At 37.1% G+C, this 24357-nt stretch overlaps 1 protein-coding gene across 1 annotated transcript in view; it reads right to left on the bottom strand.

Moving 5' to 3' along the window:
- Nucleotides 1–24357, bottom strand: part of LOC130927226 (receptor tyrosine-protein kinase erbB-4-like) — a 453841-nt gene that overhangs the window by 131066 nt on the left and 298418 nt on the right. The window contains exons 4-10 of the mRNA XM_057852903.1: nt 17682–17813; nt 14264–14329; nt 8170–8288; nt 6091–6232; nt 3672–3785; nt 3388–3514; nt 1689–1762 (exon numbers count right to left, since the gene is read on the bottom strand). Of these exons, the coding sequence (XP_057708886.1) occupies nt 1689–1762; nt 3388–3514; nt 3672–3785; nt 6091–6232; nt 8170–8288; nt 14264–14329; nt 17682–17813 (774 nt within the window). The remainder of the gene's footprint in view (nt 1–1688; nt 1763–3387; nt 3515–3671; nt 3786–6090; nt 6233–8169; nt 8289–14263; nt 14330–17681; nt 17814–24357) is intronic.

The raw sequence follows: 24357 nt of genomic DNA, 5'->3' as shown, positions 1-24357 counted from the left end.
GGTAATTACGACACTGAGAAACCTAAGTATAAAACACATCATTTTGATTTGATTGCCCACTCCACAAGAAATGTTTTGAAGAGACAATAAAAGAGGGGGAGGGGGAGTAATTGGAAAAGCCGAGACAAGTGTGCTATGTGTAGGATGAGCTCATTTAAAAGCATGAGGGAAAACACTTGTGACCTTGGGGTCACAGAGGCAGGTTGGCTGCCTCCGTCAAATGTCTTGTAGTCGTGACAGCTCAGGGAGATGACAAGCTGAACAGAGACAGACTCTCCTACAAAACCATGGTTGGTTACTCCTCCCCTATCATATAAAGATTTTTTCCCCCCTCCATTTTGAATCTGAATGTATTATAATAAATATGAACCCGCACTTGGAAAAATAACAATTTTGGCTAATTGCTTTATGTCAATATAACAAAAATAAAACTACCAACATGCTTGCTAACAATGCTAAAGAATAAGAATTGGAAAAAGGAGGTGTTACTTTTTCATGTCACTGCATACATTGAGGAAAGGCTTACTACTTGTCACTTTCAAAATGGATGAGTATATTACAGCCAATATTGTATGTTCCCTCTGCTATAAGGGGAAAAAAGCAATGACAACTGTACACAGCTCAGAGGAAGAAATGTGTCAGGAGTTGCTGAAGGATTAATGATGCACACCACATGTTTTTTTCGTGGTGCATGAAGGGAAAACTAAGAATGGTAAATTTAAGGCTGCCCCTCATCTCTAGGGAATGGCAGCCGAGACAGAGAAGATTGAAAGACTCATCTGATATTCAACTTATGCCTCTATGTCTGTCCTCAGTGTGGACCATCTCCAGAGGGAGGATGGGAACGAGACTTAACTAAACACACAGAGCAAAACAGACTTTATATGCACAACAAAAAGGATGTGGATGTTTTTGTTGGTCTTAACAATGCCAAGGAAGCGATGTCAATGTCATTGTTTGCAAATTAGCCGAGGAGCCCAAGGATTAGACCAGAAAGTGCACGTAGGTAAAAATCTGATCATTATCATCACATCATCACAGCTTATCTCTTTCAGTGTCATTGACGATGATAGACGTCCAATCATGTGGCTATTTCAATCCTTCGGCAGTGGATTTAAATATGTTTGTCACTAGTACACGTCCAATCTATTTGAACGGGAATGGTTGTCAGCAAATCAACCTTTCCCCTGCAAGTTGTAATGGATTGGACGTCTATCACCTTCAATGGTAATCAAATAAAAAATCATAGAGAAACAGTATCGAGAAATGTGTATTAAATTCGAACTTGGTGGATATAGAATTTAACAACAAACAAACAAGCTGACAACAAACGAAAAAAATGTTGGATTTTTATTTTTATGATAATAATTATTTATTTACCAATTGATATTTTTTTTTTTTTTTTTTTTTTTTTTTTAACTATTCTTACTTTAAAATAATTAGTACATTTTAGCTTTAAAATATAATTTTGTTTGGTAAAAAACAACAACTTGAAGGGCTGGCAGCAATCGTTTGATCACTGCCAACACCCCAGTCAAATAGGATTGGACGTCTATCGCTGTCAATGGCAGTGAAACACAATCACGCACAACCAGCAATCCCAATTGAAATGGATTTGATTTTTATGACTATTAATGGCAGTGAATGAGGTAAGGGCCGTGTGCAAATGTTGTCTGGACAAAACTTACCTGTAATTTCCCTAACCGTTCGAAATACATTGAGTTTTTCTGGGTCCAAAGCTTCAATGTTATGATAGACATCCCTGTAAATGACAACAGGACAACAGCAACACAAATTAACTAATATATTATCATTATTATCATTTTTGCATTTAGGTGAAATTAATCGACAGGTAACGTATGGAAATGTAAGCAACACTGTGTCAAATAACTATTTCATTCATTCATCTTCTGACCCGCTTGTTCTCAAGAGGATGGGAGTCTATGCCAGCTACTGTAACTATGGGAAGTAAGTGTGGTACACCCTAGTTGCCAACCAATTGCAGGGCACAAGGAGACGAAGGACCATTCATGCACACACTAGGGACAATTTAGAGTGTTCAACCATGCATGTTTTTCGGATGTGAGAGAAAACCTACCCAGATAAAGCCCCCACAGGCATGGGAGGAACATGCAAACTCCCCAGAGGAAGGCTAGAGACCGGGATTGAACCCTTGATTTTAGAACTGTGAGGCAGACATACTAAATACCGTATTTTTCAGACTATAAATTGCACCTGGGTATAAGTCGCACCAGCCCAAAATGAGCAATGAAGAGGAGGAAAAACATATACCGTATTGGCCCGAATATAAGAAGGCCCTGATTATAAGACGACCCCCTCTTTTTCAAGACTCAAGTTTGAAAAAAAGACTTTTTGAACACCAAATTAATTTTTATACAGAAAATAATTACACTACATCCGAAAAAAATGATAACAATATATTTGAAAGAAAAAGCATGTTATTTTGCCTCATTCAAATCTTAATATCCGAACATTTAAATATGTAAACTAAAGTGCAATCACATTCGTAAATGAATGGCTTCTGGTTTTTGAAATGTAAATAAACCAATCTATTGTGATAAAACAACAAAAATACAATAACTGCATTAACCATCAAAGTGAAGTCTAACTGTAACTGTAGTCTTGAAACAAATCTGAATAAGAAAAAAAATTGCAATAAAATAATGCAAACTGGTTAAACTTGAGAGTAGCTGAGATCTGTCATAACAGAACATCGCTTCAATGATATCTGGCGTCATCTAGTGTCGTAAATGGGTATAACGTCTAAACCGCGAATATAAGACGACCCCCTCTTTTTCGTCTAATTTCAACGCAAAAAAAAATGTCTTATATTCGGGCCAATACGGTACTAGTATAAGTCGCACCGGAGTATACAGTAAGTCACATCTTTGGGGGAAATATACTTAATAATATCCAACACATAGAACAGATATGTCATCTTGAAAGGCATTTTAAAATAAAAATACAACAGAGAACAACATGCTGAATAAGTGTACAGTATGATAATGTTACATTACGCATGAACAACGAAATGCGAACGTGACCGGTATATTAACGTAACATAACTAATAAAAGTTATTCAGATAACTATAGCATAAAAAACATGCTAACAAGTTTACCAAACCATCAGTGTCACTCCAAAACACCAAAATAGCATGTGAAATGATGTAATAATGTGGTAATTATTTCACACATAAGTCGCCCCAGAGTATAAGTCGCACGTCAGCCAAACTATGAAAAAAAAAAAAAACTGCGACCTATAGTCCGAAAAATACGGGTACTTGTCCACCATGCCGCCCGATTCATACATTCTAATTATTAATACTATTAATCATGGGTATGTACAGTATGTAAGCTATGTCTCACCCTTTGATTCCCGTGATGAGAAAAACCAAATTGCCATTTATTTTGGTGCAATTAACAAATTTGTCAATGTTACTGGAGTCCACTGTTTGATCAGCCTGTAGACTGGCAGTTCCAATGCCATCACATGCTGTAAAACACAAACAGATGGCAAAAAAGCAATACTTTAGTTAAACAAAGAAATGTCATCCCAAGTAAGAGGTATTATTACCCTTTTTTTACCTTCCACAAAATGTCACAAAAACCATTTCAAAAAGAACTAACATAACTTTTCTGAAAAAGTTCACCTTTTGGACAGATGTCTGTACAAGGAATGCACATCTTGATGTGGTTCTCCTCCACTTCCATCTTGTTACTGGGGCACGCTCTCACACAGGAGCTCTGGTCCACCACAAAATTATCTGAAAAACATTGTGTTGTAAATGTCAACCACAGATTGTGGCTTGTTTGTTATACAAGTGAAGAAAATCACACATAAAGGGCAAAAACGACTTTCTTCTGACTCACACTGGAGGAAAGCACTAGATTTCTGGATAAAAGTACCATAACTTGATTGTTGTAGTGTTCTGCTTTGAAAAAGAACATAGCCATAGATCGTTCTTATCCACAACCTACTGTACTGTACCTGTATATACACGCTCTTACTTTGCCCCCCCCAAATAAGAAGGCTCTCTGAGGGGACTCAACAATAATGAACAAACGGCTCTGAAGAAGTCACAGTAAGAGTCCATTTCTGTCTTTGGAGAGGCAATTTAGACGGTAGTTTCTCAACCTACAGTTAGGAGTGTAAAGTTAATAATTCCTGGTCTGACACTTTTCTTTTTCTTAGCAAAGAATCCTGTAGTTTGTAGTTCATTCTAGTAGTAGTGTAGTGTAGTTCTTTGACATTATGAAACCATTAAATCCTGAGTTGCTTTGTGTTTACATGGTGGTGACTGTCTTTTGAATGGTCCTTCCCTCAGCTTGATCGCAAATCCTTAAGGATTGAAGTGTAAAGCATCGATTCTTTTTGAGCATCACACATTCATGTGAAACTGGCGCATGACCTCTGAGCAACACTTTCAAAGTATTTTTGGTGGAAATCTTGTTCAAAGTTCTCCAAAAAGTTGAAAAGCCTCATATTGAAGAAAAAATGACATGAAAAAGGTTTACCATTAGTCATTTACAGTGGCTGGCATAGACTTCATAATGATATTGACGGGACAGAATCCCCAGACACTGCACCACGCCTTCAAGTAGCGGGTCGTCCCACACTCCGCTTCAGTCGGTCGAAGTCGGTTGCAGTTATTCTCAATCACATACAGTGATCCAATGCCAGATTCAGGTTGAAAAAATACGAAAGCTGTACCGCATACAAACAGGAAGGATTGTCTCAGGAGTGATTTGTTCGAGGATTCAAGGTAATTAATTTTTTTTTCGTACAATGCATGCATTATGAAACGTTGTGAAAAAAATTAATGGGAGAAATTAACCGCTACTTTATTGGTGTCATAATTCGCAATATTTACATAAAATAAGTGCTAACTGCCTGTTTTTTTTTATTTTTATTTTTTTACTTTTAGCCAAAAATTGAGACTGTTCGACGTTCATATCTATAAAGAATTCAGGGATTTAAGCATTTATTCACAAGAATGTTCAACGTAAAAAGCTTTTTGTGATGATAAGGCGGCGCCACAGTGGCTTAAAGACTAGCACCACATTCGACATATTTACATAAAATAAATGCTAACTGCCCAGTTCTCTGCTCTTTCAACAAAGAATCGAGACCGTTTTACGTCCATATCTGTCAAGAATTCAGGGATCTACGCATTTATTCACAAGAATTTTCAATGTTAAAAGCTTAGTAATGATAAGGCGGGGCCACAGTGGCTTAAAGACTAGCAGAACATTGGACATATTTACGTAAAATAAATGCTAACTGTCCGTTTTATTTTTTTGTTGTTTAAACCAAGAATCAAGACTGTTTTACGTCAATATCTATAAAGAATTCAGGGATTTAATCATTTATTCACAATAAATTTCAATGTAAAAAGCTCTTTATGGTTATAAGGCAGCGCCACAGTGGCTTAAAGACTAGCAGAACATTCAACATATTTACGTAAAATAAATGCTAACTGCCCGTTTTTTTTTTGGTTTTAACCAAAAATTGAGACTGTTTTACATCCATATCTATAAAGGATTTAGGGATTTAAGCATTTAGTCACAATAATTTTCAACATATCTGTGTTTCTACTCAGTCAGCTTTGACGGAGTTAGGCCCCCTATTAATCGGCCCCGCAGCCCGCGCCCCGTGTCCCGTCAATATATTATGAAGTCTTTGTAGCTGGTTTATGATTTATTTCATTGGCTGCCATTGAGGGTGCTAGACATTCAATCCATTTTAAATGGGAGGGCTTGCAGCGAATAAATGTTCACTCACTGCCAACCCTCCCAATTGAAATGGCTTAATGTCTACTAGTGAAAAACAAATTTAAAATTCAAAGTAGAGCTATGAAAAGAGCCATATAATTCTACATCTATCTTCGGCAATGGTACTGAAAGAGTTAAAAGTGCAAATGCTCTTGTGATGTTATTTTATTTAAGTTGGATATCTGTTTTCTGTGCCCATTTAACATCAATATTTTATTATCACTTTCCCTTGTAATAGCCAAGAAAAAGCTAACACAAATGAAGTGTGTTCTGTAGGTGTACAGTGTTGAAACTTACGTGGGCATTTCTTGACACAGAATGCTCCATAAGTGTATTTGGCCCTTGGGTTGTGTTCCACCTGGAAGGTGGTGGGATTGTACAAAAAATGCTGGGGACACTGCGTTACACATGCTCCACTGTCATTGAAGTTTGTACATGCCTGTACATAGTGAAAAAAATAAAAATTAAAATTAAAAAAACATTGCACGTTGCAAATAGCACAACCAGATATGACAAAACAAATCGCAGAATAACATTAAACTTTCGATTGACATTTTACTTATCTTTCGTCATTGTCGCAATACATAAACCTGTTTTTGCAATGTCCAATTTCAACTGACTTGCTAAATTTATGGGATTTCCTAGGCTATAGCAGTACAAATAGTTGGCCTCAAGATGCTCCACCAATAATTAACCAATTGCCTCGTCCTGCCAACGGTACGTGAGTAATGAATGCAAGAAAATTGAAAATAGCAACATATATAATCCACACAGAACAAAGACAGCACAGGTTCCAATATACAGTAAATATCAATTAATTCTATTATTTATGATATTAGGCTATCTTATTTAAAAATACAACAGTTGTAAAAGTCAAAACCACTTGTCAAAAGTATTAGGAGCAGTGTTCTTAATCTTACTTTAAAAAAGTAATTAATCACAGTTATAAATTCTCCCAAAAAGTAATTGAGTTAGTAACTCAGTTACCTAAATGTGAGAGTAATTAGTTACTTGGCAAAGTAACTGGTGTTACTTTTCATGTTATTTATGTATTTATTTATTTGTTTATTTATTTATTTATTTATTTATTCCATAAAAACAGGTCTCACTTTGGATTTTTGGGACAATTGGCCCTAGCCCAATTCTTTAACCTACACTTAACTAGACACAGGGGTATTGCGGATATTGGGACAACTAGATAGTAACCTTTGCTATGTGTGGAAGTCATTTAATGTTGTGAATCAACCATTAAAGTTGTTAAAATTGCTCCCCTTATTGCATTTGTTCCCTTCTGTCTACTTTCGACATGTGAAAGTTTTAAAACTGTTTCATCATTCAAAGATAGATTCAAGTCAAGATTTTGCCGATTTAGGAGTATTTTAGTTAAAAAGTTAATTAGGTCCGCTAGCAATGTACTCTACACACCGAGCCTTCCTGAGAAGTCTTTTGCTTTAAGCTGGCGGCTGTTTACGAATGCCGGTGAGTCTATCATTTCACATCTAGTTCCCTATACATGCGCTAACGCCGCCGTGTCTGTCATTTTGCATCTAGTTCTATATACATGTGATATCTACCGTAGCATCATGTGGGTGTAGTTTGCAGACTATCGGCTACAGTAAGGTATTATTGGAGCCACCTAGCATCGCATTTGCAACAGCGTCACGACTCCCTTCCCTCCTCCCAACTCCCGCACTGCTCTCTCGTCCGAGTGCCTCACTTTTCTCACATCATTCAACCAACGTGGTAGCACATAGTAAAGCACGCCTTTACATCTTCAGTAATGGTAATGGTGTTGCAAAGATCAAAAGTAAGTAATTGATTACTCACTACTGAAAAAAAAATAACGCCGTTAGTAACACCGTTATACTCTAATGCCGTTATTAATTCCACTGATTAGGAAGTAGTTATCTTTAAACTTAAACAAATATATGTACCCTACTGTGCTGCATCTGTTTAACCTGCATAGTTTTAGGTTTGGTCACTACTTAATACATTTCACATTTGTGGCATGTTAGTTTAATCTCCATCCAAAATTAGGTGAGTGGGGAAAAGCTGTCATAATTGTTTGATCATTTTTCGGCAAAAAATTAAAAAATGTATTATATCGTAGCATATTGATATTGTAACATAAAATGGCACATATCATGATAGATTTTTTTTTCCTTATCGCACAGCACTATTTACAATAGCTCAGTAATGAACATAGGAGCCAATGTTCTCTTGTGTGTTGAATTAAAAGAATAATTACAGCCACACTAACTACTGTTGTGGACTACGACAAGAAAATTAAATCAGATGAGCTGTATACTGTATTTGTCGTGGCTGAACATGTGTTGTGTTGTTTTGTGCTGTGTACGTAAAAGTATTTTCACTTACAAAGCAGTCAGTGTCCTTTGGACCAAAGCAGCCACCTGCACACTCACGATGGCAGCAGTCACTCACATAGGGCCCAAAACAGCGACCATCACACTGTTCAGCACACACTGTCTTAGTTACTGTGGATATGGAAATTACAAAAACAAGATAATTGTTAAACAGAAAATTTTTAAACAGTACTCTGAAGACAGAAATCTAGGTTGGCTACAAATGTACTCAGCCACTATTGAAGAATGACTAGAGTTCAAATAGAATTTTTATGCTTGAGCCTTAACAAGAAGCATATTGTACATTTCAGAAATTTGAGAATTAAGTACCTCACAAAAGGAGTACAACCCTTAAACTTATATATCAGGATATATTTTTGGAAAAAAATTCCAAATTCTTCATTGGTGTGACAACCAGTTAGATGAATAAATGTTGAATTTATACTAGTATATTACAGCTTGCAAACCACAGAAAATGTACTGTCTCATCAAAATAACTCTACACAGAGACAATGTCTAAACCGCTGGCAACAAAAAACACCAATCTAAGAAAATGAGCAAAATCTATGGCCCTTCCAACAGTGTTTCAACTCAAAAGTTTCAGGTTTATATACTAGGCATCGTTATTTACAAAGAGCAACAACTCTTTTTCATACCCTCAAATAGTTCTTTGCCATGAAGTGGTAAGACACCAGGGTGGGAAAGTAGATAATTGGGCCCAATTTGAACATCTTCACTTAAGTGCGTGAAGCCAGCTTAGTGGCCAGCGGGTACACATTAATGGTGGTGTGTTGAGTTATTTTGAAAGAACAGTACATTTACAATTGTTATAGTTCATGTGTGCTTCATATTTCGAGCAAAGTGCCTTTTATTTTATGTTGTACCTTGTAAAATATACAAATACATAGATATACATAGAGATATTTGCAAGTTATTTTGATATACAGCTAACATGAAAAAATTAGGAATGTCAGAATAAATTGCTTGTGGGTATTTTTCTTGTGAAGCAATGTGCAAAAATACACATAGTGCTTTCACACATTTCCTCATAAAGTGATGAAATATCATCACCATAATGTATACAAGCCAGCCTGAAACGCATATAAACATGTACTCAACCATATGTCTAAAAAAAAAAAGAACTATATGTAGCATGTCATTTTGTGTGTAAGGATAAAACAAAATGGTTGGCTTTATTATATGGACACATCCAAGGTGCGAACTACGTGGGAGCCAGAGGGGTTCCAGCCCCCCGTAATGAGACATGATCTCCTCTGGAAACATCATTTGTGATTTTTTTTGGGGGGGTAGTCATGTAATTATTGGCAAAATGCTGTTCTTCTCATGTATTTTCTGCATTTTATTTTTATTATTTTTTGCATAATCATAATCACTTTAATAAAGACGTGCACAGTTCGTGTGCTCCTTACCACTGAGGCGGAGGACCGCTGTTTCTTTACATCACTTCGGAACCCCCCAAAAAAGACCGCACTGGACAGTTTGTTCTTGCGCTGCAAAATTCCAGTGCTAATTTTGTAATTATTAGCTGTCCAAATATAAAAAAGAGAAAACAGGGAAATCTACTTCCAAATTTCGCTTTTACAAAGAAATCGAAGATGAAGGACCATGAGGAACAGCAAGAAGCTAGTTGTTCGGCAGATGTGAGGATGTGGATAACAGATACTGCTGTGCCTGAAGGGACCGTTTCCTGTTAACAAATTATTTGTATGATCATACTCATGTATCATGTGCATTATCATTTTATTGTATAATTTGCGCATCAGTATTTCACTTTAATAAAGATGCCAGCCTACATGCATGTCTTCCTTACCACTGATGTGTGGGGGCGCTATTCCTTCCGAAGGGCACCATGAATGAGCTCGCAAGGCTGGAGAGGTTAAAAAAAAAAAAAACTAGACCTTAAAGGCCGCTGATCCATATCTATGAAGAATTCAGGGATTCAAGCATTTATTCACAAGCATTTTCACCGGAAAAGCTTTGTTTACATATGGCGGCCGCCACATTGACTAACAGACTAGCGTTGTATTTCGACATATTGACCTGAAATAATAATGATTACATGTTTTTTTTTTGTTTTGTTTTGTTTTAAACCAATAATCGAGATTGTTTTACGTCCATATCTATAATGAATTCAGAGATTTAAGCATTTATTAACAAGAATTTTCAACATAAAACGCTTTGTTTTACCTAAGTGCACTTTCACATTAGCAATGTTTGGTCCATTATAAACGGAGCAGAGTTCTTTTTCTCAGAGAGACTGCTCCATTTTTTAAATGTGAATGTGCGTCTGAACTCTAGGTCAGACAAAACAAACAAACTCTGGTCCGCTCAAGAATCGCGGGTCTCAGTCCGCTTTAAGCATACCCTGCTTCGCTTGTGAATGCAACAGGAGCAGGGTGTGCTTTTGCTACTTTACGTGCGTGATGCTCTAGGCTGTGAAGCTGTACATGCAGTGCATCCTTGAAGCGGAAGTACTGAGCGCACGCTATTCAAAATCAACAATGGCAAGAGGACAGATGATTAACCCTGGCTAAATCTTGTTGTGCTGCACCAAAGTTGTTGCATTTGTTACACAGAATCGGACTCTAATATGGTGGTTGTGTTTTGGATGCTGTTCCTGAACGCATAGTGTGAGAGTTGAGAGAGGTCCGGGATACTTTCACTTTCTATGTTTTGTTGTTGTTGGCTTCGCCTACGGCTGACAGTAGCCGTGTTGTGTTGCACAAGTTCTAAAATGAAGGATTGAAAACCTGACGAAGCTGGCCACTTTGTTGTCGTTGCTACAGTATTAAGTAAACAAATGCCTTCACCAGAGGCTCCATTTTTTTGGTTGTTTTTTACCCCCCTTTTTTTCCGAAGGGATGGGGCCGGGGGGGGGGGGGGGGGGGGGGTAGTTCGGTTGGCGCAGTGTGAATGCTGAACCTTTTCAACAAGTCATTTGCAAGTACATTGCAAGGTAGCTCTCCAACCGGACCCTGGTCCTCTTGGTCTAATGTGAAAGTGCCCAAAAACAAGTCTGGAAGCTTCAGTTAAAACAGACTTGAGCTAACAGCATTATAGACTTCCAGTTTAAATGGCCAAAGGAATCACAAAATGAACTGGAAATGTAAAAAAAAAAAAAAAAAGATGTACTCTTTCCTAGCCTACCAGTGCATTTGTTTTTATATCTAAAACAAATCGAAAAATGAATCAATTGTAGCCCATTTAGTCAGATCTTTTGGTTTTGCCAAAATCACTTTGAAACCACAGGATGGTGAACTGTATTTTCATGTACAGTGTTTGAACTTTAAGAGTTATTTATTGAGTCAAATAAGTTTTAGTATTGCTCAGTGAAAAATATTCTCTTTGTTGTTGATTTTGAGACGTTTGTATAATTATTCATGAAAATGTCACAGAATTAATCTTTGAAGTAGTTTTCCTTCATACAAGGTCCCTACTTATCATTTTGTGCAGTTAGCCAAAACAGACTGAAAAGGTTGTGAGCGAAAGTAAGGCAATCAAGGATGAATCATCACATGCGCCGCAGCTTGAAGACATGAGTGTGAGATAGAAGCGTGACAATGGGAAACAAGACAGACAGCCCCCGTGCTTATCAGTGGCTCATCTGTACCATGTTGCAAACAGTGTTCACCAAGTTCACTCCTCATTATTATAATGGGATCGTGACCGGAGGAAAACTAAATCGAGATGTACCCACATCAGAAGTCAGATATTAGACGGTCTAAGCAGAGTAGAGGAAGAGATGACAAATGGATGGCTAGAAATGGGGCAATCAAACACGAGAAGTACAAGCATAAAACATAAAAAAAATTATAATGGAAAGGGGGGAAATTGCCTTGTACTGTATGAGGTTTGTGGGCTCATTTAGAATGGATCCAACCTGTGGCTAGAATATTATGAGAAAAAATGAGAAACGCTCGCAGATAATTTGAGAGAAAAGTAGTGAAAAATAGGGGCAAAATCACACATTGCCATTGTACGCTGATGACAGGATAACTATGTGGTTATTTTAAAAACTCAGTCTGACACCCTAACATTGCCATTCTGACAGGCAGAATGAGCTTTTTTTGACTTGGTTGTCAAATCCATCACAAGGCATTCGCCTTAAGGACAAAATCATGGCTTTGAAGGAACCTGGTCATCACATCACAACAAGTGTTATTGTCACACACCAGTTAAATAATTTAGCGTTTACTGAAACTTTTTCTGAAACCAATTTAAGCAAATCTTTTGGAACCAGTTTTGGAAGTCCTTTCCCGCATGACTCAAAGATGAAATGATAAAATTGTGCCTCAATTGTGCACATTAATGTACTAAAACTGCTGTCCTGATCAACCAAGTCATAGTCATGAACTGGTAATCACACATAACAGATAATAGCATGCAGTTTTGTACCCATAAAGTTGCATTCACACAGGAAGTGAGAGATAGGATGGGATGTTAATAGAATACAGTGATAGGAGGAGATCACAGTAGACTTGTGGTTACACTCCATGATAATCTCAATTTTTGGGGTGAGGGTGTACAGATAGCTAAAGGCAGCTGAACAAATAATTGATTAATAGATCAGTAAGCAAGCCAGGAATGTTGGTGAAGAAAAAAAACTAAAGTTTAATTAATCAAGTACTATTATACTTAAAGGGGATTATTCTTATTAACCTGCAAAGCATCAGAGGTTGTTTTTTAAAAATGACCGTGTTCCATGCCTTACAGGACAATAAAATCCATGCTAGAAATGATTTTAAAGAGACAATGCAAATACAGTGGTACCTCAACATTCGATCACATCGACATACAATCCTCTGATGTTAAATTTGACTCATCATTTGTCTCCACATGCTCGAAATACGATTTATGACAGCGTTGCAATTTCATTTTCATTTCATTGCATAGCGGATTTTAATGTGAGAGAAATCAACATGGATCTCACGAAGGTTAGTGCAGGTGGCGAAAAAAGGAAAAAAGTGACACTTACCATTGAAATTAAGAAGGAAATACCAGAAAAATACACCGTATTTTTCGGACTACAAGTTGCAGTATTTTTCATGGTTTGGCTGGGGGTGCGACTTATACTCAGGAGCGACTTATGTGTGAAATTATCAACACATTATTATATCATTTCACATGTTATTTTGGTGTTTTGGAGTGACACTGATGGTTTGGTAAACTTGTTAGCATGTTCTTTATGCTATAGTTATCTGAATAACTTAATAGCTACAGTGGGGAGAACAAGTATTTGATACACAGTCAATGAGAAAACCCATTGGGAGTGAATCAAATACTTGTTCTCCCCACTGTATGTTACATTAACATACCGGCCACATTCGCATTTCGTTGTTCATGCATCATGTAATATTATCATACTGTACACATATTCGGCATGTTGTTCTCTATTGTACTTTTATTTTAATTAAATTGCCTTTCAAGATGACATAGCTGTTCTATGTGTTGGATTTTATCAAGAAAATTTCCCCCCAAAATGCCACTTATATATGTTTTTTTCCTCTTCGTTGGGCACTCAGGTGCGACTTATAGTCCGAAAAATACGGTAAGCGTGGTGTGCATGTCAGTGCACTGGCTCGACAATCAGGCCAGAATATGTCTACGATCTCGATGACAACTCATTATTATTATTATTATTATCAATGTAACATCGGCAAGGAAGTTGCCAGCTTTGTCAGATTTTTAATTATTTATTTCAGAATTTGTGCAACACAACACGGCTATTGTTCGCCGTAGTAGAGTAAGTAAAAAATATGCCGCACCTCTTCCTCTCTCATCAGTCACACTGTATGTTTAGGAGCAGCATGCAAAACACAACCGCCATATTAGAACCCAATTAATATTATTATTAGAATTTGTATTTATAATGTATTTGTTAAGCTATTTGTACCTGTACCTTCAGTATTTATTCAGGATTTGGCATAGGTTTGTGGTTAAGGAACGAATTATTCGAATTATTATGTATTATTATGTGAAAATCCTACTAGACATATGACCATTTCGACATACAAACCATGTTCTAGAACGAATCAAATTCATATGTAGAGGTACCACTGTACTTATGTTCCACTTAAACTACTCACGGCTTTGACACTGGTTCTCTTTGGGGCCCCAGCAACGGCCATTACAGGAGCGATGACACTTCTGACCTGCAAATAATGTCATGGAAACGATCATCAATTCTTGGCTACAATGATCAAAATCATTAGTTTTTTTTAATCGGATCGGTTGAAAATAATTCATGCAAGCAGAGTAACAAAAATTGCTTCGATATCAATGTCAAACTGCTTGTATCCGAGCATGAACGCTGACTGCCATTGACAGCAATAGACGTCCAACATTTAAACTGGAGATGCAAGCAGTAAATGAACATTCAAAGAAGAATAAAAAGAGCCACATGATCGGATGTTTATTATTATCAGTGGCACTGATAGTTAACTAACCATTCAACAACACTGCATCCTTAACATGATGTTGAACTCATATATATCTCGATCGCCTTTGCCAAAATATGACATGGCTTTGTTAGTTTCTTTTAAAGCTAAGCGTTAAACCTCTACAAATCTATTGGCAATAAAAGCATCAAAGAAGCAAAGTATGTAAGTGCCGTACTGGGTAGTTTTGGAAAGCTTAATTGACTGTCTGATAATTGAGTGAGAGGAGAGTTAGCCTGTGCAAGTGCAAGAGTGCTGTCCTCTGTCCATCAGCCTCTTCAGATGAGAGCTATTAGCGCCAAGACTTACTCTGTTAACAACATGAGTCTCCATTTTCCGCCCTCATCTTCCTCATATGTGGCCCTCTCCACTGCACTCTTTATCTCTTTCACTCTCCATCTACCTTCCCTAATCCATCGCCCCACTGTTTTTTTTTTTACTTAACGTCTGACATTGTTTCGCTTTGTTCTTTTTCACCAGCCTGTTGCCTTTTTCCTCGTCCTTCAACTTGACTCCCTCCAGCAAACTGGCAGATCTCAAGAACAGGTCGACAGCATTAAATGCGGCGTACAAAGACAAATGTAAATGACAGCGGACTATGATTTGTAGTCTCAGATTTCTATCTTTTTTATAGTTCCCCTTGGAGTCTGTCGGACAGTGAAGTCAAATGGGGCAGGTTTTCGTTGAACGTTTTAGATCTCATTTTCTAAATTCTTAGTGATTCACAATAAATGTGCATCACTTTTTTAAAGTGATCTTAAAACAGTCTGTGAAGGTTGCAATGCCAAGTGTGCTTATACTCAAGGAAGGGCAGCTAGACATGACATGTTTGATAAATTTACAAATGAAAAATCATATGTAAGTAATGTAATGTATTGTAAGTAATGTATTGTAAGTATTGTATTGTACGTATTGTAGTGTAAGTAAGTGAACCCTCTGCCTAAGGAGACTTAAAGAGCAATTGAAACCAATTTTTACCAAACAATAATTAAGGTGTGTGCCCAATCACTGACGAATGGTTTAAAGCTGCCCTGCCCACTATAAAACACACACCTGGTAAGAATTGTCTTGATGAGAACCATTGTCTGATGTGCATCATGGCTCGGTCAAAAGAGCTGTCTGAAGACCTGCGATCAAGGATTGTGGATGTGTATCACGCTGGGAAAGGATACTAAACCATCTCTAAAAGTCTGGATGTTCATGAGTCGACAGTCAGAGAAGTTGTCTACAAATGTAGAAAGTTTGGCACTGTTGCTTCTCTCCCAAGGAGTGGCTGACCACCAAAGATGACGCCAAGAGTTCAGCGCAGAATACTCAGAGAAGCAGAAAAGAACCCTAGAGTGTCTGCTAAAGACTTAAAGAAATCACTGGCACAATCCAATATCTCTGTGCACACATTAACTATATGTAAGACTATGACCAAGAATGGTGTTCATGGGAGGACTCCATGGAGGAAACCACTGCTGTCTAAAAAAAACCAAAACATTGTTTCTTGTTTAATGTTCGCAAAAAGGCACTTGGACACTCCACATCAGAGGACTGATGAAACCAAAGTTGAATTGTTTGGGAGTAACACACAACGTCATGTGTGGAGGAAAATTGGAACAGCTCACCAACATAATCACCTCATCTCCGCCGTGAAGCATGGTGGAGTGAGCATCATGATTAAGGCTGTTTTGCTGCCTCGGGGCCTGGAAAACTTGCAATCATTAATGGAAGAATGAATTCAAAAGTTTATCAAGTTATTTTGCAGGAAAATCTGAGGCCGTCTCTCAAACAGTTGAGGCTAAAAAGAGGATGGATGCTGCAACAAGACAATGATCCAGAACACAAAAGTAAATCAAATACAGAATGGTTTCAGAAGAACAAAATACACGTTCTGGAGTCCAGACTTGAACCCCATTGAGATGCTGTGGCATGACCTAATGACAGCGATTCATGCCAGATATCCAAGGATTCTGACTGAACTACAGAAGTGTTGTAGAATAGAATGGGACAAGATTAGTCCTGATCGGTGTGCCAGACTGAGTTGCAGCTAGAGGATGTGTCTGTTTGAAGTTATTGCTGCCTGGGCAAATATTAAATGTGATGGTTCACTTACTTATTTTTCTGTCATTGTTTGCATACTATCCTCGTTAAAATATGAAAACTTATACATTTTTGGGTGGTTTTAGGTCAAGTGGCTACTTTTTTTTCATCTGTGTGATTTCAAAAAAAATATCAGATCACATTTCACGGTGATTTTATGCAGAAATGTGAGAAATTCCAAAAGATTCGATACTTTTTCATACCACTTTATACACTGCTCAATAAAAGTTAAGGGAACACTCAAATAACACATTGTTGATAGGCCTGAATGAAATATTTTTATTAAAAACTTTGTTCTTTCCATAGTTGAATGTGCTGACAACAAAATCAGATGAAAATTATCACTGAAAAGCAAATGTACCAACCCATGAAGGTCTGGATTTGGAGTTATACTCAAAATGAAAGTAAAAAAACACACTACAGGCTGATCCAACTTCTATTTAATGTTCTTTAAACAAGTCAAAATGGGGCTCAGTAGAGTGTGTGTTCCTGATGAAGTGCCGGATATTCTCTTGCTTGTGGGCTGTGGAACGGATTGCTTTTTGATTTCTCATGCTCGCTAAGTTTTCGCAATTGTGAATTAAACACAACTATAACGTATGGCGGGCTTCATGTGAATTACGTCCTCAATGGTCAATTAGGTTTCCAGCATCCCCGGAAGTTATTACGGACCCACTGCTTTGAATCGGACCTACTGCTTTTTAATCGTCCGCCATTTCTGTACAGTGGCACCTTGTGTTCACCCAATATGGAATCTTCTGATGCCCCACAAGCCGACCACTGCATTAAGGGATGTCCAATCCGTTTAAAGTTGATTGGACGTTTACTAGTTACAAACTCATTTAAAAAGTTTTAATTTCATTTTCAAAAGCCACATGATTGGACGTCTATCACTGTAGGCAATGAAAGCGTTCATGAAATAAGTTGATGTTTACACCTACACAAGATCCTGCCTTGAATATACTAGATTGTTACTTACATGTGACACTGCTGTTGGTGGGTACTACCACAGGAAAAACACCTGAATTCTTGACAATGTCCTGCCAATGAATAGTGTCTGCGTGACACAGGAACTTGTTATTGTCGACATAGACGCCTCCACTTAGAATCTCTGTAATGACGAAAAACAAAAAAGGAAGGAAGTCAGTACCCCATCATATGATAATAACATGATATTTACTGGAATAGCCATAACAACAGTGTCTTTCATAAGCATGATTAAACCATTTCTCCCCCTAATGTAATAGGAGGTATTATAGTCAATCGTACAACCTCAGCGCTCCCTCCTTCTAGATGAAGGTGTGGTGGGAGTTACAAAAAGAAATGAATTCAGCCCTTCACCGGAGAAGCAATTATTGTGGGCTAAGAGTAGGTCTGTTCTCAAATTCAAATTATTTTCACACAGTGATGCTGTAAAATGGGAAAGATGGAAACCTAAGGCAGAAGAATACGATTTGACAGTGGTTTAGCAAAACACTTGTACATCATGTTCTTGGTGTCCATTTGCATACTGTGGTTGATTTTAAGTGGATACAAGTAAGTACATTGCAGCCACTGTGACAATCAAATGTCATATCATCTTATCCATATGTAAAGCAACAATGCTGACACAATTCCCATGTGGTTCAAATGTAAATTTAAAATCACAAATGTGGATCATTTGGGAGTTTAAATTTATATCAGATATTTCAAAATAGATAACCCTGGACTATCTTCAGCACTTTGAACCTTTATAAGAAGGTGACTATATTTGGTGAATTAAAAAAATAACAACCTCACAAAGACGTCATCATATGTAAACGATACATCACAATTTTGGGTCATGTAGCCCACAGTATTAACATTTGGTATTCAAGTGTAGCCAACATGACCCAAAATGTGATATTTATACACAGTATGTGAATGCCAGGTCTCAATTATTAAAATGTTAATAAAAACCAAATTAAAGCAATTGAAATGAATAAAACAGAAAACACTCGATATGGCTATAATGATACTATAAAGTTGATTATTTATTTTTTGAGAGTACGAAAGATGTCTAAATAATTTAAACTGGCAGGACTGGCTGTGAATGCTTGTTTCAATTTTAATCTAGTCAAAATGGATATCTAGCACCGTCAATTGTTGCCAATGTGTCATTGTGCCAAAGTGCTGTTTGTTATCAAGTGGCAAATGATCGCTGCAAGCCTCTCCCAGTCAAAATGAATTGGACGTCTAGCACTGTCAATGGCAGCCAATGCCTTATGGAGGGGGGGGGGGGGGGGTCTAACTTTTATGCTATGGTTAGTTGAGATAATACTTTGAATTGATTATCTGTACTTAAAATGGAACATCAACACTGTTAACATAACAGTCCTATTTGAAGTGTTATGAGATAATTCAAATAAAATGAGCAAAATAAGAATTTCTCCCATGTTGTGTGTTATCAAGAGAATAATAATGGGAACAATTACTTTACATACAACTATCAAAAACATGTAGAACTCTTTCAGGCTTTATTTTCATTAAGTATATGTGCAATTTGTGGCCAAGGGAAATTAATTGCTCAGTTCTACAATAATAGTCATTGTATTGTGTGAAAATATCTTGGTTGGTCTATAATCAACCTCAGTCAAAAGAGTATTTGCAAGAGGAAATCTGTAATCATTTGTGAATATGACTTCAAATGGAGAAAAAAATACAAATGCGGCACATGACTACTGGAGGAAAACAATATGAAATTCAGGGAGGCAGAACGAATGCACGCGAGCAATTATATTGGTAGTAAGCGACTGCTGTGAGTTTTTTTTATTTTTATTTATTTTTTTTATTATTGCAACGTGGGATGAATATGATTAAAAATGGGAAGCAAATAATGAACCAATGATCAGGGAAAAAAAGACATGTTAATGAGTTTGTGAGAATGAATAAATTAAGTATCGAGAAGACTGCAAAGGATAAACTGAAGATTGTTTATTCTAGTGTTAGACAACTGCATTAATTAATATCCCTATCATGATTATCCTTCACTGATATGAAGGAGTCATGTGAGTAGCATTAATTCTGTTTTGAGATTCCTTTCCTCTACAGCGATGGTAAAGACTTGAATTGTGGAAAAACTGTGAAAAGTGAGAAAATAGTAGTATGCTACAGTAATTTCTCAATTAATGGACTTAGCGTTCCGGAATGGTAATCATCGTGCACTTTGATAAATCAAGAACACACCAAAAGAACTAAAGCCTTGTTTATTCCCCCGAGCAAAAAAGAAAATGAAAACAAACATTAAGAAACAGGTGGTATGAATAATGTGACCATAATTACTTGGAATATATAGTAATGAATATGCACACACATATTTGTATGAATAATCATGTATTATACTTTGTAGTAAAACCTAATGTTAACTCATTGGCTAGCATTGATAGCGCTAAACCTCCATTCCATTTTGAATGGGAGCATGAACATTAACATTTGTTCATTTGCCCCCTCCCAGTCAAAATGGATTGTTGTCATGGGCAGTGAAATATGATCATTCACTGCCAGGCCTCCTAGTGCAAATAAGGCATCTATTGGGCATCTATTGCTGTCCATGGCCGCTACAGTGGTATGAAGAAGTATCTGAACATATTGGAATTTCTCACATTTCTGCATAAAATCACCATCAAATGTGATCTGATCTTTTTCAAAATCACACAGATGTAAAAACAGTGTCTTCTTTAACTAAAACAGCCCAAACATTTATAGGTTTTCATATTTTAAAGAGGATAGCATGTAAACAATGGCTCGGTCAAAAGATCTGTCTGAAGAACTGCGATCAAGGATTGTTGATTTGTATCACACTGGGAAAGGATACTAAACCATCTCTAAAAGTCTGGATGTTCATCAATCGACAGTCAGAGAAGTTGTCTACAAATGCAGAGAGTTTGGCATTGTTGCTTCTCTTCCTAGGAGTGGCCGTCCACCAAAGATGACGCCAAGAGTTCAGCGCAGAATACTCTAAGAGGTTAAAAAGAACCCTAGAGTGTCTGCTAAAGACTTACAGAAATCACTGGCACGGTCCAATATCTCTGTGGCCACATTAACTATATGTAAAAGTATGGCCAATAATAGTGTTCATGGGAGGACTCCACGGAGAAAGCCACTACTGTCTCAAGAAAACATTGTTGCTCGTTTGATATTCACAAAAAGGCACTTGGACACTCCAAAGCAGTTTTGGCAAAATATTTTGTGGACTGATGAAACCAAAGTTGAATTGTTGGGAAGTAACACACAACGTCATTTGTGGAGGAAAAATGGAACAACATCAACAACACCTCATCCCCACCGTGAAGCATGGTGGAGGGAGCATCATGATTTGGGGATGTTTGCTACCTCAGGGTCTGGCCAACTTGTAATCAATAATGGAAGAATGAATTCAAAAGTTTATCAGAATGTTTTGCAGGAAAACCTGTGGCGGTCTGTCAGACAGTTGAATCTAATCATCCAAAACTCAGAAGTAAATTAACTACAGAATGGTTTCAGAAGAACAAAATACACGTTATGGAGTGGCAAACTCAAAGTCCAGACTTGAACCCCATTGAAATGCTGTGGCATGACCGAAAGACAGCGATTCATGCCAGACATGCCAGGAATCTTACTGAACTATAGCAGTTTTGTCGAGAACAATGGGCCAAGATTAGTCCTGATCTGTGGGTACAGGAAGTGTCTGGTTGAAGTTATTGCACCCTAAGGGGGGCCACAAAATATTAAATGTGATTGTTCACTCACTTATTTTTCCCCCCGTCTGTCATTGTTTGCATGCTATCCTCATTAAAATATGAAAACCTATAACTGTTTGGGTGGTTTTATTTAAAGCCGACACTGATTTTTCATCTGTGTGATTTTAACAAAGATCAGATCACATTTGATGGTGATTTTATCCAAAAATGTGAGAAATTCCAAAAGTTTCAGATTTTTTTTCATACCACTGTAATGGATTCATTCTATGTATATTGTTCCAACAAAGGCTAAATTAAAGATGTTTGGTTTACTTGACAAAGCGATACACCTCCACACACACACATACCCACACAGGAATGTACACGGGTTTAAGAGAAATTAAATCATTACTTGCCTCTAGCATGACTTTAATTACCAATTTGGTTTATGGGTGTGATTGCAGACTCAGGGGGTCATTGATTTGAATCACTTGAAGCTGGGAAAAGCTGGGACAACGTGGTTAGGGAATTTTAGAACTGCTCCTTTCTCATTATGTATTACCATTACTTTGCAAAACTAAAAACATTTTGCAAAAAAGTTTTTATGTTTTCGTGAGGAGGTTTTCCAGACATTTCGATATAAAATTTATTGCAAGAGTAGAACTGATTTTTTATATATTTTATTTTTTTTTAGAATTTACACACCAAAGGATGTGACGTAGCCTGTCACATGATCTCTTCTCCACATAAAAAAGGTTTTGGCATGCAACTTCCTTCAATAAAGCTTGCGGAATGAGACGTCAGCAAAGTTGTCAGCCTTTTACAGGCTTCAGTCAAACATGCATACTTTGCTTTAATTGAAAAATGCCTTCTATTTTGTGAAAAACTGCAGTGGAAACCGCTACAATCTCTAGTATCCTAAAAAAACTATGAAATGCACCTCCTAGAGCAAGTATTTGACTGAATTAGGTGTGGCTGTTATGTATGAAGTGGCTTAATCTGATAATTCTATTTGCACACTTTGTAGTAATAAGTATAAGCAAGTAGGCAAAACTCACTACGACGATGATGCCTCATGTCAGTATAACCACCATTCAGCAACTCTTTCGATTAGCTGTGCTTCAGTTCAGATTTCTCCAGTAGTTGACGACAGTTTCTGATCAAGTTAGCCATATTTCTGTTAATGTTAAGATTACATGGATTTTTTTCATTAGTCAGCTGTAATACATAAAATGTTCAATAATTTTGAGCCCTGAAACCGATTCAGAGTGTACCCTGCCTACTGCCCTTCGTTTGCTGGAAAAGGCTCCAGCAGGGACCGTGTTGATGATAAGTGGCTTGGAAAATGAATGTTTCAAGTAGGTTGTAATTTTTATCCTTGAATTGTCAAATGTACTGGATATTGCAATATTGGAAGAGAACACTCTTTCTGACACTGAATATGCACACACACACATATGGCGGAAAACACAGACAAGGCTGAAAAAGCAGTTCCTGCTCTTGCACCCCTCTTCAAAATAAACTGCTGTATTTTAAGCCAAAATAACTGTTGTGTTTGATAGAACAATATGTCTACAGTATATGCTGCCATAGGAGATTCGTGCCGCAATAAGCCCCCAAACTATTTTTAATTTGTCCATTTTACCCTGGAAACCCCTGTTTACAGACGTCGCGCAACCACTTTCATTTCAACCTAGCCATAAAAAGAAGGTGAGTAATCATATTTATTATTCGAAATGTCTGTCATTTTTAGCTTAGAATCATTAATTGATGTCTAATATTTAGCTTTAAAAAAAAAAAAAAAAAACTATGAAAAATTATTCATTCGCATATTTTAAACTTTTAAACAAATTACGTCACAATGAAAATATTGGCGTCTGCAAAAAAGTGACAGATATCTACCTGATAACTATCGCTTAATAGTATTTTTTTGTTACTGTCGCATTTCCCCCAATATTTTAGATAAATATTGGATCCAAACAAAGAAAAATTGAAAAATAACATTTAAAAGGGTAAATTGGGGTGGCGTGGCTCAGTGGTAGAGTAGTAGGTAAAGTTGGTAGAGTAGTTGTCCCCCAACCCAGAGGTTGTGGGTTCAATTCACCGCCCTGATGAACTCGTCTAAGTGTCCTTGAGCAAGACACTGAACCACACGTTGCTCCTGGTGCTGCGTCAGTAGGTGGATGGCGAGATAGTGTAAAGCACTTTGAGCGCCTTGAAAGGTGGAAAAGCGCTATATAAGTATAACACCATTTAAATATACGAAAAATAAAATCTCAACCACTCCTTGTTGTCTGCAATTTCTGCATCGCGATCCTTGTTGTTTCACCCATAAAATCCCCAACATAATCCGCCTGTGGCCATGAGTTTTCCCATTGGGAGTGTATCAAATACTTATTATCCCCACTGTATATGTGTGTGTATATATATATATATACTGGACTGTCTCAGAAAATTAGAATACACAATATTCTAATTTTCTGAGACAGTCCTGTACATTAATCCACCATTTAAAGCAGGGGTGTCCAAACTTTTTGCAAAGGGGACCAGATTTGGCGTGGTAAAAATGTGGGGGGCCGACCTTGGCTGACGTCCTTTACATAGAACAATATACAGGACTGTCTCAGAAAATTAGAATATTGTGTATTCTAATTTTCTGAGACAGTCCAGTATATATATATATATATATATATATATATATATATATATATATATATATATATATATATATATATATATATATATATATATATATATATATATATATATATGTACAGTACAGGCCAACATTGTTGACGCACCTCATTCAATGCAACACAAATGAAGGTCCCACCCCCATTGATAAAGCAATAAATTCCACTCATCAACCCTGAAAAAGCATACCTGTGTGAAATGGCGATGTAGTGTAGAGCGCTTTGACGGCCTAGAAAGGTGGAAAAGCGCTATACAAGTATAACACCATTTACCATTTAGGTGACC

The sequence above is a fragment of the Corythoichthys intestinalis genome, chromosome 12 (genome assembly GCF_030265065.1).
Source record: "Corythoichthys intestinalis isolate RoL2023-P3 chromosome 12, ASM3026506v1, whole genome shotgun sequence".
Taxonomy (NCBI): Eukaryota; Metazoa; Chordata; class Actinopteri; order Syngnathiformes; family Syngnathidae; genus Corythoichthys; species Corythoichthys intestinalis.
Note: the sequence above shows the minus strand (reverse complement) of the source record. Positions and strands in the feature narration are given on the sequence as shown.